This window comes from Talpa occidentalis, unplaced genomic scaffold, assembly GCF_014898055.3.
Source record: "Talpa occidentalis isolate TD23 unplaced genomic scaffold, MPIMG_talOcc4v2.1 talOcc4.14, whole genome shotgun sequence".
Lineage (NCBI taxonomy): Eukaryota > Metazoa > Chordata > Mammalia > Eulipotyphla > Talpidae > Talpa > Talpa occidentalis.
Genome location: NW_023601433.1, coordinates 46,602,224 through 46,618,078, shown reverse-complemented (window position 1 = coordinate 46,618,078; position 15,855 = coordinate 46,602,224). Strand labels below are relative to the sequence as shown.

At 40.9% G+C, this 15,855-nt stretch overlaps 1 protein-coding gene across 8 annotated transcripts in view; it reads left to right on the top strand.

The window, feature by feature from the left end:
- CCNY (cyclin Y) overlaps positions 1-15,855 on the top strand; it is a 205,585-nt gene that overhangs the window by 138,191 nt on the left and 51,539 nt on the right. For all 8 annotated transcript variants that reach the window (XM_054694995.1, XM_054694994.1, XM_037510436.2 and 5 more), the window contains one exon: positions 12,606-12,640. In XM_054694995.1, the coding sequence (XP_054550970.1) occupies positions 12,606-12,640 (35 nt within the window). The remainder of the gene's footprint in view (positions 1-12,605; positions 12,641-15,855) is intronic.

Genomic DNA, 15,855 nt, shown 5'->3' with positions numbered 1-15,855 from the left:
TGTTGAAAGAAAGATCCCCACCTGCCCTTTTTCTCTGAGCTAATATTTTTTTAGTTTCTCTTTTGCTTTATTTTTTTTTTTTCCAAAACATTGCATGTCCTTCATCTGAGCTTTGTAGGCAAAGCTAGGTATTATTGTCAGCCAGTCAAATCAAATCATAGTTTCTGTCAGAAAAGGTATGATTTCATTTTTTTTTCAATTCCTGTAGCATATTAATACACATACCCGTCACTGCCACCATTCTTCTGATGGTGATAAATGGGTAGACAACCAGAAGCAAGTGCTGCTGGAGAGCACGCAGAGAAAGAGGAGCCTATTATTCTGATGGTGAGAAGGTAAATTGGTACAGCCATTTTAGAAAATGGCCTGGATCTACCTTAAAAACTAAAAATGAAAATACCATATGATGCAGCAACCCCACTCTTAGAAATCTATCCAGAGAATTTGAAGCCATCAACTCAAAAAATTATATACTCTGCAGTCTTTCTTGAGGCATTGTTACAGTAGCCAGGGTATGGAGAAAACCTTAGTACTTAGAGCATTGGATCAAGAAGATTTGGTATATCCACTAGTGGAATACTCTTCAGCCATTAAGGAAAGATGAAATTTGCCATTTACAGTAAAATGGAAGGCGTTTGAGGGAATTATGTATAGTAAAGCAAGTTGAAGTGACAAAGACAAATATTGGACATTTGCACAGTGGATGATTCAGTAAAGCAAAATACTTATAAAAACTAGTGGACACTAAAACAAAGTGAAGTTTCTGAAGTTAAGAGGGACCTGGGAGGGAAAAGGCGTTATTGGGAGTATAAGGATGGTGTGGGAGGAAAAACAAGTCAAGGCTTAGATAATCTTTATAGAGAGCTACTGTGTAGGAGGGGGGCTGGCAGCAAGGATAAATAAACAAATGGCCACACAAGTGTGGTGATGTGCAAGGCAGCCACCAGCTGCTACACCTTCCTTTTGTTCCCTGTGCCCCCTTTGCTCTGCTTTCCGGGACCTCTCCCACCAGCAAGATCGGGTCCTAATGGAAATGGCCTTTGTTGTGTAATACTGTAGGCTCAGAGCTAGAAGTCCTCCCTGCACCCTTATCCATTGACTGTGCTGCAGGTCATAAGACTGGATTAAGGGCATCTGCTTCAACTGCAAGTCTACTTGTTTCCCTGTTTGATGTCCTGAAAACTTTCCCAAGTTTTCAGAATGTATCAGGTTAAACCAAGGATCTTTCAAGCCAGGGAAGAAGACTTCTAGGACTGGTCAACATGCTTTTTTCTGTAAAGCTGGGGGAAAGATAGTTGTAAAGGTGCAGGTATGGGAGCACCGCTGTAGCCGCACCTAAGCTATCTTAAAGACCTCTTTGAACACACAGTTTCAAGATTGCTTCTCAACCCTGAGTTATCCTTTAACCAAACTATTTCAGGGAAAGAACTGCAAAAACTAGTATCACCATACTTTACTTCTCTCTAGTCTGAGGGAGTAGATGCCTAAGAATATTAGTTGAGAGCAGTAATACTTAGTCCATAAGTGTTGGGCTGACTGTGTTTATCTTTAGCCCATGACCAAACTCCACCTTGCAGAGATGGCCTTTGGTCTCCAGTTTGGCAACCAGTGTTCGAGAACTGACTTTAGACTCTTATCTGCTATTAGTCAGTTTCCTAGTTACATCATCTGGGTCATAGTTTCCTGTATGTTACCTGTGTCACATCAGAAGATTGTTGTCATGAGACAAGAGTATGATATCTTGGGTACACAGTAAGCTCCTGCTCAGTCAGTGTCTTGCTCTTACCTGTGAAGAGGGTCCCTCAGCCTGACAACTAGGACTACTCTGAAGTTCCCTGCAGCCACTCTCTCTCAGGACCTCAGGCAAAGAGAATTTCCCATCTTGATCCTGTATTTCTAATATCTTAATGCTCCCCCTGACGGATTGACATTCCTTCTGACAAATCCCACAGACCCCTCAGATGGTGTTGCCCAAATCAGAATCACCTTTCCTGCCTGCCTCTTCTTCCCCGTCACCTATTTAAGAGAAAACCCACTGTCAATCTCAGTCCCCTGCTAGCAACCCACAGGAGACCTGTGATCAGTATTTTAAGTCCCATTTATTCCCTGAGTACCTCTTATTTAACTTTCCCCCTCCCTCACTCTGCCTCACAGCTCATCTTTTCTCAGTCGATCTGTGGAGGTCTCTCCCTGCCTTCCTGTTCCATTTCACTCTTTTCTTCCACATGACTGCCAGAAGGAGCATCTCTGGGTTCACACTGTCCTCCTCTATTGGTTCCTGCTTGCCCACAGAGGAAGTGAGTCCCCCAGTGTGGCAGGAGCTGTCATTCCTCCTGCTGTGCTCTCTCAAAGTTTGGAGCTACTCCCAGTCCTGAAAGGCCAGTCCCTCTATGTTACACGGCAGCAGATGTGCATCCTTTGTCCACAGTGAATGCCTTTTCCTCTTGCCTGTGCCAGCCCAAAATTGGCCCCTTTAGGTGGTGCTTCCTTGACTTCCCCACATTCATCTGTTCTGATAATCATATTTCCCCATCTGTCACATGTTTGAAATCAGGACTGCCAGTGGCTTGTCACGATGTAACTAGCCACAGAATGATCATGTTCCATAAATCAGTGGAATTAAATTCGGTGTAATTTGTGTGTTCCTCTTGTAAAGGTGATCTCTTTTTTAGTGGTTAGTAAAGATCTAGTCTGTTTGTTTATCCACTGTCTTCCATGTCGCTTCAGGTTAGGGACTGGGACTGTGTGGTGTCATTCTCATTTTACATTATCTGTGCCAAGTCCAGTGGCTCACACAAAGAATAAACTTGAGAAGGGATTGAATGAAGTAATGTAAGACTGAAGGCAGGGAGATATCTCCTGGGCATGCCATGGCATCGTCATAACCTTCGTGGCTTCTTGTTTTATGCTGCAACATCACTTTCTTCCACCTTTCGTAACTTAATTAAATAGGGACATGTCCATTATTTGAGGGAATGCCCAGACAGTGTATTTGGACTTCTCTTTCCCAGGGCTGACTCAAAAATGACCTTTATTCCCTCAAGTCAGCTCCTCTATCTCTGTAATCATCTCTTGAGCTGCATGAGGTGGATGCAGGGTCTCTGAGCCATGCCAAGCCTTGTAAGTTAAATGGATGAGGGAGGCACTTTGGGGGCTCTCTGGCCCCCATTTTAGAAGCATCAGCCTGCTCCAGTGTCTGATGTCTTGAGCCTTCCACTCTGGATATTGCTGCATGCACAGTACAACTCAGCTGAGGTCAGACCCAGAAAGCCAGCTCTCCACAAGATTCCTTTTATTGTGTACTGCCCCTTGACATTTATCTTCCCCAGATTCAGTCAGTAGAAAGTTGCTCAGTGAGCAAGACCTAGAGCAAAAGGTAGGGGTAGTAGTTTACCCAGGCTGGAATGAAGTTTGGTGCCCTTGCCACCACAGCTGTGTTCTGCTGACAGATACGCCCTCTGGCCTGTTAGTCAGTAGCCATAAACTCTTGCTTTCCCACAACTTATTTTGCAACTCCGCCTCATAAACTGTGAGAACCCTCAGGTCTTCTTCGGTTATTAGTAACGGCTCACCCTTTTGGTATTTTCGTAGTTCTTCATGTTGATAGCCTGTGTTGTCTGAATGGATGATGTTACGGGGCAGCTGTCCCATGACATCTGGGGAGGCAGCTGAATGTTACCGATGATCAGCCAGAGCCACTATGCAAGCACAATCAAGACCTTGGAAAGATTTCCTGAAGATAGTGATGATTAAAAGCACAGTCCTCAGACATCAGACTGTTGGGAGTGGGAAGCTTAGGTCCATCACTGTCTGTGGGATCTTATACACCTGATCCATGTGATCTTTGTAAACCTTGTCTTTCTCCACCTGTGAAACAGAGTTAGTACCTCTTGATGAGATTGCCAGGAAAACTGAATATGTAATCTGTCAAAGTACTGAACATAGTACCTAAGACATCAGGAATTCTGACAGAAGTTCTGTATTACTTACTCTGGAGTATTGATTCTTACATGCTCAGTTTGATTGAGTTTCTTTCCTGACCTGGATCTCTGCCATGTTCTTAGCTTGTCTTTTCTTAGGTTTCAAGTCCTTTATGCTAACTGCAGTATCTCACATTAACACACAAGGTCTGACCAGGAGGAGTAGTGAAGAATAACAGCAGAAGAGTCTTGGGCTCTCTTATATAAGACCCATCTTTTTATCTCCAACTTTCCTTAACCCAGACATCTTAACTCCCCTATTAAAGACAGGCCTGCACACACCTTGGAACACTTGAGAAGTAGCTTTATAAAAGTACACACTGCAGTTTGAATCTCACCTAAAATATCAAGTGATAACCTCGCTACCACAGGCCAGAGTTGATTGCTGGTGGATCACCTAGTTATAGATTGTGATGAATATAATCGTAAATCTCTGGAAGCAATGTAAGTGAATATTAATCCCAGAATAGGAAAGGTGGCATATAAATTTACAATAGCAATGGAAGAAATGATCTAAAAATGAAAAGTCAGATCAAAATGCATCCTAAATATCACCTGTTTTTAATCATCAAATGGGAAGAAAGTTTGGTATATATATTAACAAAAGATTGTTAATATGCACTAAGCTTTGTGTATTTGTATGTATTAAAGAAACTTTATACAAACATTGAAAATATTAACATAGCAGCAGAAAACAAGCAGTATTTCTCTTGGCATGTATGTGTGCACATGTGTATTTTGCTCACTTAAATATAAATATACTGATTGAAAAAGTGTACACATCTGTATAAGTATGCATAGAGGGCACACTCCCTTTGTGAGGATATATACGAAAATATTAATAGTATTTATCTCAGTTGTTTCTTAATGTACTTTCCAAATCTTAATTTGCGTTTGTATTTGCATTTTCTTCTTGATAGTGTTCTGTATTTTGTAAATTTTCTGCAGTAAGCATGTATTACTTTAATAGTTAGAGAAAAGTTGTAAAAGAATTTCACTTTATTTAGGATCTGAGCTTCTGAGGAAATTCTTTTGCCCTAAGTATTCTTCAGAGAAAACTGAAAACTTGAAGTGAGTTGGCGGTTTACTAGACAGACATTTGGTGTTCGGATGTTTTTTTTTTTCCTTAAGCCAATACCTACTACTGTCCCCTGTTTTCATCCCTGGAATTTTCTACTCTCTGTGACTGCTTACTGTAGACATCTTTGAAATTTTTTCTTTCTTTTCATTTTGTTTCATCTGCCTTGCTTATTTAGATTTCACTATGATTGTACGGAATGTCCTCTTCTTCTGTGCTGGGGTTTAGCAGTAAACAGAGATCCAGGACAATTCAGAGTACACCAGAGATCTTGGGGAGAAGCTGACTTCCTTCCGCATGGAAGGGGGGCCACATAGGGAAATGACCTCATCAGGATGCTCATGTCACTCAGGCTTGGGTGCATGTTCCTACATAGTTCAGATCTGTGTCCTAGTCACTGGTATCCACGACTTACTCCCCTGTGGTCTCAGCAAACTGTGAACCTCAGAGTATCTCTGCAGCTACTTCTCTGCCTGCTCCTAATAGGTACTCAACATTTGGTGTTTTGAATTGAGTGATTGAATGCACTGGATTGCTAAAAAGTATAGGAATTACATGGTAACTTCAACTTTATTGTGAGAAAAATTAAAATAGAATTTCTGATTTAGTTGTTCAAAGCCTGATCTATGGTACAGGAAAAATAAAAGGAAAATAAAGCCTTTACTTTTGAACCAGATTTCTGTCTCTGCTATACAGCAATCAGTTTTACATCTCAAAACAAAATACTGCATTTTTACTTGATTGTAGAAATCTTCCACTGGTGTGGTTCCCAGTCCTTTATATCCAGAGTAATTATAAACGAATTAATTTTTGTGTGGGTGTAGAATAGCTTAACTTTGTTCATATGGAATCCTAATTACCATTCTTTTGTTAAATGGAAATCATCTTGGCAAATTCCATGCTTCAGTGGCACTGCCCTTGGAGGGCGAGTAAAGGATATCTGGGAACCCAGCAGTCCACCTCTTGTCTCCCTCTTCTGGTCCTCCCATATCTGGGCCTGTGAGGGCTACTTTCTTATTTTCAAAGGAGAATGTTGGATACCTATCTTGGGGTCTCTGTAGTCCTCACATCCTGTGTTTAATGGTGACTGACACTTGCCACTGGAAGGACTATTTTAGAAATGGAATAGGAAAAAGCAAGGTGATTTGTTTTCCAAATTACTTAATTGAGGTAAAGTAGGTTAATATCATTTTATCTGCTCCAAGGGCTATATGTTCCAACCTCTACAAATGTACACTTTTAACACCCTACCCACCAACAGTGTCGCAGTGGTCATCCACCATGTTCCATTGTGCCTCTGCCCTCCACCACTCCCACCCCTGCCCCCTCTGCTTGGGTCAGTTTTATGGCCAGATGTTAAGAGATTAATACTGGTTTTATTGACTGATCCTTTGTTTCATTTCTCTGTATTCCATATATTTGGCATTTGTCTTTCTCCTTCTGACTTCTTTCACTTGGCATTATCCTCTTCATTTCCATCTATGTTTTAGCAAATGGCAGGAGTCCATCCTTTTTTTAAATGGTTAAGTAGTATTCCATTGTGTGTGTGTGTGTGTGTGTTTGTATATATGTGTATATATGTATGTGTGGGTCTATTTTATTAATCCGTTCTTCTGTCTTGGGGACTTAGACTGTTTCTAAAACTTAGCTGTTGTATAGGGCTGCAGTGAACTTAGGAGTACATGCATCCATTTGAAATTAGCATTTTTGTCTTCTTTGGTAGATACCTGAAAATGAGGATGAAGGTACGTATTACAACCATACGTCGTAATACGACATTTTTCTCAACTCCTTGTGAGCAGAGCATCTATTTTTAATATTTTGAGAAATCTCCATGCTGCTTTATGCCATAGGGGCTGTACCAGTTTATATTCCCACTAGCAGGATACAGGGGTTCTTTTTTCTCCATAGCCTAGCCAACACTTCTGGTTTCTGGTCTTTTAAGGTGGGCCATCCTCACAAATGAGAGATGGTATCTCATTGTGGTTTTGATTTATATTTCTCTGATGATGAGTGATGGTGAGAAGTTTTTTACATGCCTGTTGGCCATTTATATGTGTTTTTAGAGAAGCGCCTGGCAGTTGGTCACTTTGCCAATGGTAGAGCCACATAAACCCCCATGCTCACAATCTCTTTGTTAGCACACTCAGAGGGGCAGCAGTGTGCATGCCCCTAGCCTCAAAAGCATGTTGTCCAGAAGCCCACTCTGGAGAATGGTGTGCTTCATATGCTCATATGCTCCATGGCAGCCTGACAATCCACCAAGCAGACCAAGCTCACTGTGGCCTCCCATAACCTCCCAGTAAGTACAGACTGGAGGACTTGTATGTCTGGAGGAAAGGGATAAGTATCTTCCCATGTGCCAAGGGCAGTCACAGACACTCCCTGGAGCCCAGAGAACACATGAGGGATAACTGTGTGGCTCTCTCCACTGCTGAATCCAGTCTGGTCACCTGGGGGTCCCTTGTTGATCTGTGAAATTGGCTATGCTCTCTTTTTCCCAGGCTGGAGGGAGAGGCTGGGGACTGTTGGGGTAGGACCAGCAGCCTTGCCAGTGAACTGGTCCTGCTCCTGACTTGCTGTTTCTCAATCTTTCCTTCCCTTTCTGATGGTTTCTGACTCTCCTCGCCGAGACACTAATCCTTAATTCCCCAACTCCCTTCTAGATGAGGCTTTTTAAATACCTGCCTGTAAAAGAAGTTAGCTCAAGTTGCATTTAAGTTGTTAACAAATCCTCAGTAATTAGAAATTGGGTTTTTTAGAAAGCTGTATTAATTTTTAAGAGCAAAGAAATTTTGCTTCTGTGACATTGTGGCAGAGGGGTGACCTATAATAAGATAAGTGGTGTTTTGTTAATCCCTCCTTTTGCAGATACTGTGACAAACCCCTTTTTTTATAGAAGACCTTTAATGTCAGCAATGGTGTTTTGCTCATTTTAGATGACTTGTTTTTAAACAAGTAGTAGATTGTAGATTTTGCATTTAAGTCTTTATGGACAATTGCAGTAGCCAATTAAAGGACCTTTCACAGTTAAGACATCATAGATAGGATCAAAGGCGATAGCTGTTATTCTTCACAAAAAAGTGAAATTTATGAACTACATTATGTGGTAATTCACTGCATGTTTTCCCATTATAGTAAAATGTAAGTATTAGTATTGATTCTGTAAGGAGTTGAGAATTCAAGAGATTTTGATTGATAGGTAATTTAATAAAAAATATTGAGATTTAAATATGATTAAACCCAACATTGGAAATGACTTGGCATATTGCTTGTACTATACATAAAGCAAAATTGCTGAATGACTTTGAATTTCAGAGCTGATTAGTGGCCACAGTGGTTTCAAATTTATTTCATTTATTTATTTGTTTATTTATTTTAAAGATTTATTTATTTACACAAGAACCAGGGTACAGGCGAGATGTGCAGAAGGCTGAGAGGATTCACCAGAGATATAGTGGGGAACAGAACAGGCAGACTGAGTGAAATACACTGCTGAGGGGAGCAGCGGGCGAGACAGGAGAGGTCTGCTGCACCATGTGGGTATCTCCCCGCCCCGCCGGGATCGAACCCGCACTGCAGAGGCTGCAGACAGCTTCACAGCACTGTGCTCAACCACCTGCACCACCATGGAGGCCCGGTTCCAAATTTATTTTAAAGACAGGTTTAGATTGGGGTGATTTTATTGGTCTTTTAAAAAAAAATTTTGGTGATAGCAGTGTAAGAGTGTTAACTTACTTTATTATTTCTCCTTCATAATTGTGTCTTAGTCCTGCTCTTAGCTTAGGGGAAAAGGAATCATTAATTTTAAGGGTATCAGGGTCTTTCAGAAACCTGAATTGTGGCCAGCCTAATGCCTGGTACCTCATGGCCCAAGGGTGAAGGGCTCAGCCTCCTGGGGCAGCTCCAACAGATCTAAGGACTAAGCCATTAAGAACTAAGGAAGCACATAACTTCTCCCTGTGGACCCCCGCACCTCTGCCATCTGTTCTTGTCTACGTGGTGGCTGTTTTGAAGTCCTTAAGACCACCCCAAGTTCAGTGATTCAGTAAGAGGAACCATAGCATTTAATGTAGAGTCTTGCGGTGAGGACCTATTAAATGGAAGGCTACGCAGCAAAATCAGGGTAAGTTAAAGATGTCTGGGATGAACTCCAGAGGAAACCAGGTAAAAGTTTCCAAAAGGAGTCACACAGGACACACTAGCTTTCTCTAGTAATGAGTTGTGCTATGTTGCCAGTCAGAGAGGCTTCGTAGAGACGCAGTGACCACAATGTTTTTTTTTTTGTGGACTGGTCATATAGGAAGTATCTGCCTTGTACATACCAACACTCTAGATTCCCAGGAGGAAAGCAGGAACTCGGCATAAGCCATATTCTTTGTACAGTTTAAACTCAGTGAATCACCCTTATAGTTAAGAGTGGTGGGATCCTGGCCTCCCCGGTGGCGCAGCAGTTGAGCTCTTGGTTGCGAAGCTCCCCACGGCCTCTGTGGTGCCAGTTGGATCCCCGGCTGCTCCCTGGCTGCTCCCCGGTCACCGGAGGAGAGTCCCACATGGCGCGCAGACCTCTCCTGACGCCCGCTGCTCCCCTCAGCAGTGTACTTCGGTCCTTCTGTCTGCTCTGGCTCTGGTGAATTCTCTCACCCTCCCGCGCTTCTGACTGTACATGTACAAACAAACAAACAAATAAATAAATAAACAAATAAATAAATAATACATGCCTCTTAAAAAAAAAAAAAGAGTGGTGGGATCCCTCCCCAAATCCACACTCCCAGACACCAGCCAATGAAGCCTTTCTTGCAAGCTGGCCTTTTAAAAGACGGAGCTCAAATCTGCTGTGCTAATTTTGTTCTGTGCAGGAGATGCACACCCCACCCCAGCCTACCTCCACTCCATCCCACATCCAGACTACCCCGCTCCATACCTGAAGGTAGATTCTACTGGTGATAAGCTAGCATTTCCAAATCCCCAGGAGAGGGAAATAGCCCAGCTCTATTAGGAATGGGTATCCACCCATTATGGTGAGGATCATCTGGTGTAGACACAAGGAATCTTCCCTGTTTGCATAGAGATAGGCATTTGGTTTAAGGATTCAGGATACACTTCAAAAGGAAATCAGTCATATGTATGAGTGGAAAAGCCTCTCAGATACTGTGCAGATTTGATCTTGCAAAGGCCCTCTTAGGAATGACATTAAAAAATAATACAGGAAGGTGATACCTAATTCAGGCATCATGAACTGAAATTTCAGCTCAGGTCAGCAGGCTCAGTTGAGCTTAGGTAAATTAGATAGTGTTTAGGTGGTCATTTGTATAAAAACAGTGAGTGCCTAAGCTATTCTAAAATAGAGTCAAATATCTTACCCTTAGGTGAATAGTCTTAATAAACTTCTGCAGCTAATTGGAACCTGTTGGGTTCATGAAAATGAAAGTGGACTGATTATTCCCTGATATTTTCCTGGTTGGGGAATCTATAAGAATAGCATGTACTTTTGCGATATCCCTAGTCATTTCTGTGCTTTTGTCTTCTATTTAAGTTTTCTTGTTAAAACTTAGAAACTTAACCAAGCTATTAAAGATTCTGTATCTCAACTGTCTCCTATTTTTAATAACTCTTACTCGTCAGTAATAAGAAGCTCCAGTATTTCTTGAGGTGTGGATGTCTTTTATCTGCTGGAGGCAAGGCATGATGTCAGGTTTTGCAGTTCCCATGACTGGGAGATATAATATCTGCACATACCTATATTGGTGGGATGTTCTAGAAAGGGCTGGCATCTTAGGAATTTGCTGGGAAACCAGGCAGGTTGGCAGCCTGTGTAGAAAGTAGCTTTCAGCCAGTGAGAAGTCACCATAGAAATGTCATCATTCCCTCATGTGGTGGAGCAACCTTGGCTACATGCACAATAATTGAGTATTGAATTAATTTAAGGAAGACACAAATGTATACACACACACCCATACACATGCATGTACACACACACACATGTGAACACACACAAAGTATGTATGCCAAAAAGATAAAATCCAGTGCTTCTTGGCAGATCCTCATTTTCTTTTCTGTTATGGGTTCATATGTGTATGTATATGTAATCATACAGTCTCTCACATAGTGACCAGCAGACATTGTCAACTGCCATTGTCTGTGCACTGAGCTGTTTGTGCTGGCCTTCTGCCTGGCTAGGGTACCTCTGCTATGTGTGTGGTGTACAACAGTGGTGTGTTGGTAGGCGCATCTTATGGCTGGCCGTTGGCACCTTTTCCCAGCAGTATTCTCAGGCTGGTGTTTGCTTTTGCTTCTCGAAATAAAAAAAGGAAACAGCATTCATTCCAGAGAGAAAAGAACTAAGGAAAAGAGACATGTTCCCTTGTGAATCGGCGATCAGAATGTAAACACAGGAAAACAGTTACCATATCCCTCCATCATCTCAGTTGATGGACTTTTGAAAACTAGTGAATCTGCATTTGGGGCATAGACTCCAAGGGGAAAAAACTTGCTCAGTCGATAAACTGGATTTGTACACTATCATTTTAGGAAACCCTGAGATAACATTACTGAATCCAAGGAAACGCAGATGTCATCTTTTTGAAGGAAGCCTACTCTTTATATCCTGTACAGTGACCTACTCAATAAATGTGTTGATTGATTAGTAAATACCCACAAAAGTAAGTTTTCAAGAAAGCAAGCACAAAATTCAGTAACATTAGGTATTAAAAGGTTCCCTTTCTGCCTTGTACATCTGTGGGACTAAGGTCCATAATTTCAAGAGAAAGTAAGTTTGGGATACAGAAGGCTGAGCCACTTACTGCATTTGTGCCAAGCACATAGCAATGTGAGAAGCAATATTTTAGACAAGGTAATTTTTATTGTAAATTTCATTAGCCTCATGGAGGGAGAAGGGGCTGTAAGATGTTCCAGGAGGTCCCTAGACAAAAGCCAGTTAAATTCACTAGCACGGAGAGTAATTGGTTTCCACGATTAATGCTGCTGACTACATTGTCTATGCTGTGTCTTAATGCTGTGATCAATATTGTTTCTATTATTTATTTTTTATACATATGGGCCTTTATGGGTCTGATTGGGTTAGAAATAGTCCTTTATTTTTTGTTTAACATTTTATTTAATTTTTTAAAGATTTATTTATTTATACAAGAACTGGAGTACAGGTCAGAGGCATGGGAGGATGAGGATCCACCAGAGACAGAGCAGGGAACAGAACAGGCAGACACTGCTGAGGGGAGCAGCAGGCGAGACAAGAGAGGTTGGCCACGCCATGTGGGTTTCTCCCTGGCTGGCCAGGAATCGAACCCACACTGCAGAGGCTGAGGACAGCTTCATAGCGCTGTGCTCAACCGTCTGTGTGCCACCAGGGAGGCCCTGTTCAGCATTTTATATCAGTGCATGCTTACAAATTTTATGAAATAATTGAGCAACTGGGTACATTGTTTGGTGGAAGGTTGGAGCCACAACACAGAGGCCCAATCCTCAGCAGTCTGCAGGGGTTGGCATGCAGGCGTGTAACATTTCTGTTGCTTCTTTTGTTTTCACAGTGAGAGAAAAACGCAAGAGTCTCTTCATTAACCATGTAAGTGAAGCTGTCTCCCTGATCTTCTTCATAATGATTGTACCGTGTAAACACCTTAAATAATCATGCCTGTGATGGGGATAAAATGGCTCATGTACTTTGTTGATACTTGAGAGAATGTCAAGAGTGTTGTAGTATAATTTGCACTCAGTTTGGTTTGCAATTGGACAGTCGTGACTTTGTAGCGCTGTCCCAAATGTGTTCCTAGAGGTACCAGACTGCTCCTGTTCATGGCAAGATGTGTACGAACAGTATCACAGCAAACATCACACAGGTCCAAACAAAAGGCAACTTTAAAAAAATTTCTAATACTTTCCTTCTTCTGCCCTCACCCCCATATTACTCTTTTCCCTCTCTGTAATACAGTTCCATTTGAATGAACACATAATTGCTTTCCACAAGGCTCTACACCTTCATACACTTATTCCTCCTCCTGATTATTTTACAGGTCCAGTAGTGTCTCCATGTTCTTTTGGTGTTCAGAGAAAGGATAAACTTGATTTTTAAAATTCGGCTCTATTTTTTATGCCATTCTGAGCAGTATCTCCTTTCAGATACTAAGTGTCCCACTGAGATACTTTATCCTTTTTCCTAGAGTAGCAGGTGGGACTGGTTTCCTCCATCACCCCACCCCCTGGGAAACCCCACCCTCTGTGGCACCCCTTTGGAGTGTGGAGCCTACCACCACCAGGTTATAGCTATCCCTTTACCTCTAAACTTACTCCCCTTTCTTTAAGAAAGAAAGCTTGTCCATGAGTTTTAAAATGATGAAGTAGATAAATAACCAAAATAAATATACTAGAAATTCTCATACTGAAAACAAGGTCAATGTATTTGACTTTATAAGGATTTTTCTCAGGATTTCTAGATAACCTGCATTTAAGTTTTTGTAGATCTTGAAGTACTTGGCAGTGACACTGTGTGTTAAAGAGACTTTAAACCATAATATTCTTTTCCCTACCTGTTGAAAATCTGGACAAAATGCTGTTGAAAAGAAATTCATAAGCTAGATCTATACACTCAAGGGCTCCATGCTGGAGCCTGAGGAGATAGGTGATTCATTCTTTCATAGGCAACATCACTGTATATGTGTGTGTACAGTGTTCTAAGGGTTGGAGAGTAGTCTAGTTTCATCAGATTCTTCAAGCAATGCATGGCCTCTTCCTTTGCTCTCTTAAATTTCAAAGAATCAATATAAAGCATTTGTGAAATGACAATACAGATCATGTAGAAAATATGCTGAAAATTCCCTTGTCTTTTACCTTACTTGAAAGTGGTATATACCTGAACATAGAAATTTGAGTGATTTGATCTGATTCTGTAAAGTCTTACTTTCATTTCTTTGCCTGCTGGATGCACTTGAACATTTTCCCTCTGACTAATGCACCTGGCAGGGCGTTTTCAAGGGAAAGAAAATTGCTGAAACTACAGCCAGGCCATTCTTACTGGTCACTGCAACTCAGTTAAAGGTGTACTAAAAAAGGAAAACTAGTTTGTTTTTTTTTTTTTTAAAGATTTATTCATTTTACACAAGAACCAGGGTATAGGCCAAATGCGTGGGAGGGTGAGAGGATTCACCAGAGACAGAGCTGGGGAACAGAACAGGCAGACTGACAAAATACACTGCTGAGGGGAGAAGCAGGTGCAAAAGGAAAAGTCTGCCGCACCAGGAAAACTAGTTTGTTTATGCACTTTCTTTAGGAAAGAAAGCTATTTCCATGAGATATGAAATGATGAAGTATATAAATAACCTGTTTTGATTGTGGCTAACCTCACACTTATGTCATGCACAGTCCTGACAGCTGCCACACTGGGTAATTATCTGGTGGATGAAAATTAGATATGCTTAGATAGATTATGATGGTAGGCTACGTATTCTAACTCAGTGTATCCTCTGAACACCATCTCTTACCCCTCCACAACCATCCCCTTCCAATCCTCAAACCTCTGTAAAACCTCTCATCTGACAGAGTAAAATCACACAGTTGTTGAAATCTACTCAGATGCATTTCTTTTTATGTAAAAGAAATCTCTGTACTGAAATGTCTTACATAACAGATGACTGTGTAACAGCATGACCCTTCAGTGAATAAACAGGCCTAGTTGCAAAGGAACACATCAGTCTGTCCATGCTGGGACTGTGCCATTCCAACCAACTGAAATACAGTTTGAATAAAATTACCTACATATTCAACTAATAAGCCATGAACATGTGCTTTTCAGATTTTTTGAAACTTGGGAGTCTTGAGTTTGAACAGTAGAGAGCATAAATAAAAATAATAATCATTAGACTCTTTTGAGTGCTTTACCACATTTTTGCCTGACTCAGTTCTAATTGGTTCAGGAATGTTACTTCTTCAGTTTGTTCTTAGTGGATATTACTAAAGTAACCTACAAAGAGGCTGAACTTATGAAAAAATGAAAGCAGTGGATGTAGACAAGTCAATTTAAAGAGACTGAGAGTGATTGAGTTCTACTCCTGGGACCCAGTATATAGTTTAGAATAGTAGGCTATGCATTCTAAGTCAGTGTAGCCTCTGAACCCCTACCCTATCCATATCCCAAAGCAAATTTCAGATTCAGGGAAAATAGCTTTCACTTGATGGAGAAAAAATAAAGTTGTCTGGCTTCCAGCTAACAACACACTTTAGCAAGTGAAAGGTGTAGACTTAGGAAACAGTTTCCAGGGGAAGGCTCGGTAGTAAATGGAACCCAGATTGGAAAAGCAGTGGACCTTTAAAACTGGCTTGAAATATCCAAGGAAGGTTTAAAAGGTTAAGTAAAAGGGGACTGCTTCAAGTGAAATTATTTAAGTTTTAAAGCTTGAAACCATTTGAGGATAAATGCCTCTAAGAGTTTAGACAGCAAGTTAAGTCAAAATAAATTATAAACTTTTTTTTTTTTAAATCAGCACCTATGTTTTAGATGGAATTAACAGTTTAGGAAATTTTGGTCTATTAAAGGCATACCTAAGTATTTTAAAGAGGCTTGTGTGAAAGGTTTTATTTAAGTTTGTACTTTTATTTAAAACTTACTAAAGTTTTGTTTAAGGTTAGCTATTTTAATGAATTTTAAAATTAAAATGTGGAAATACCTGATTATAAATTGTGGGTGACATTGTAGGTGACTGGATTTTGGAATCACTCTCCTGAAACTTAGGGAAATTCATGTCTTTAGTAAAAGCCTTATTTTCTGTATGACATTCTTCTGCCACT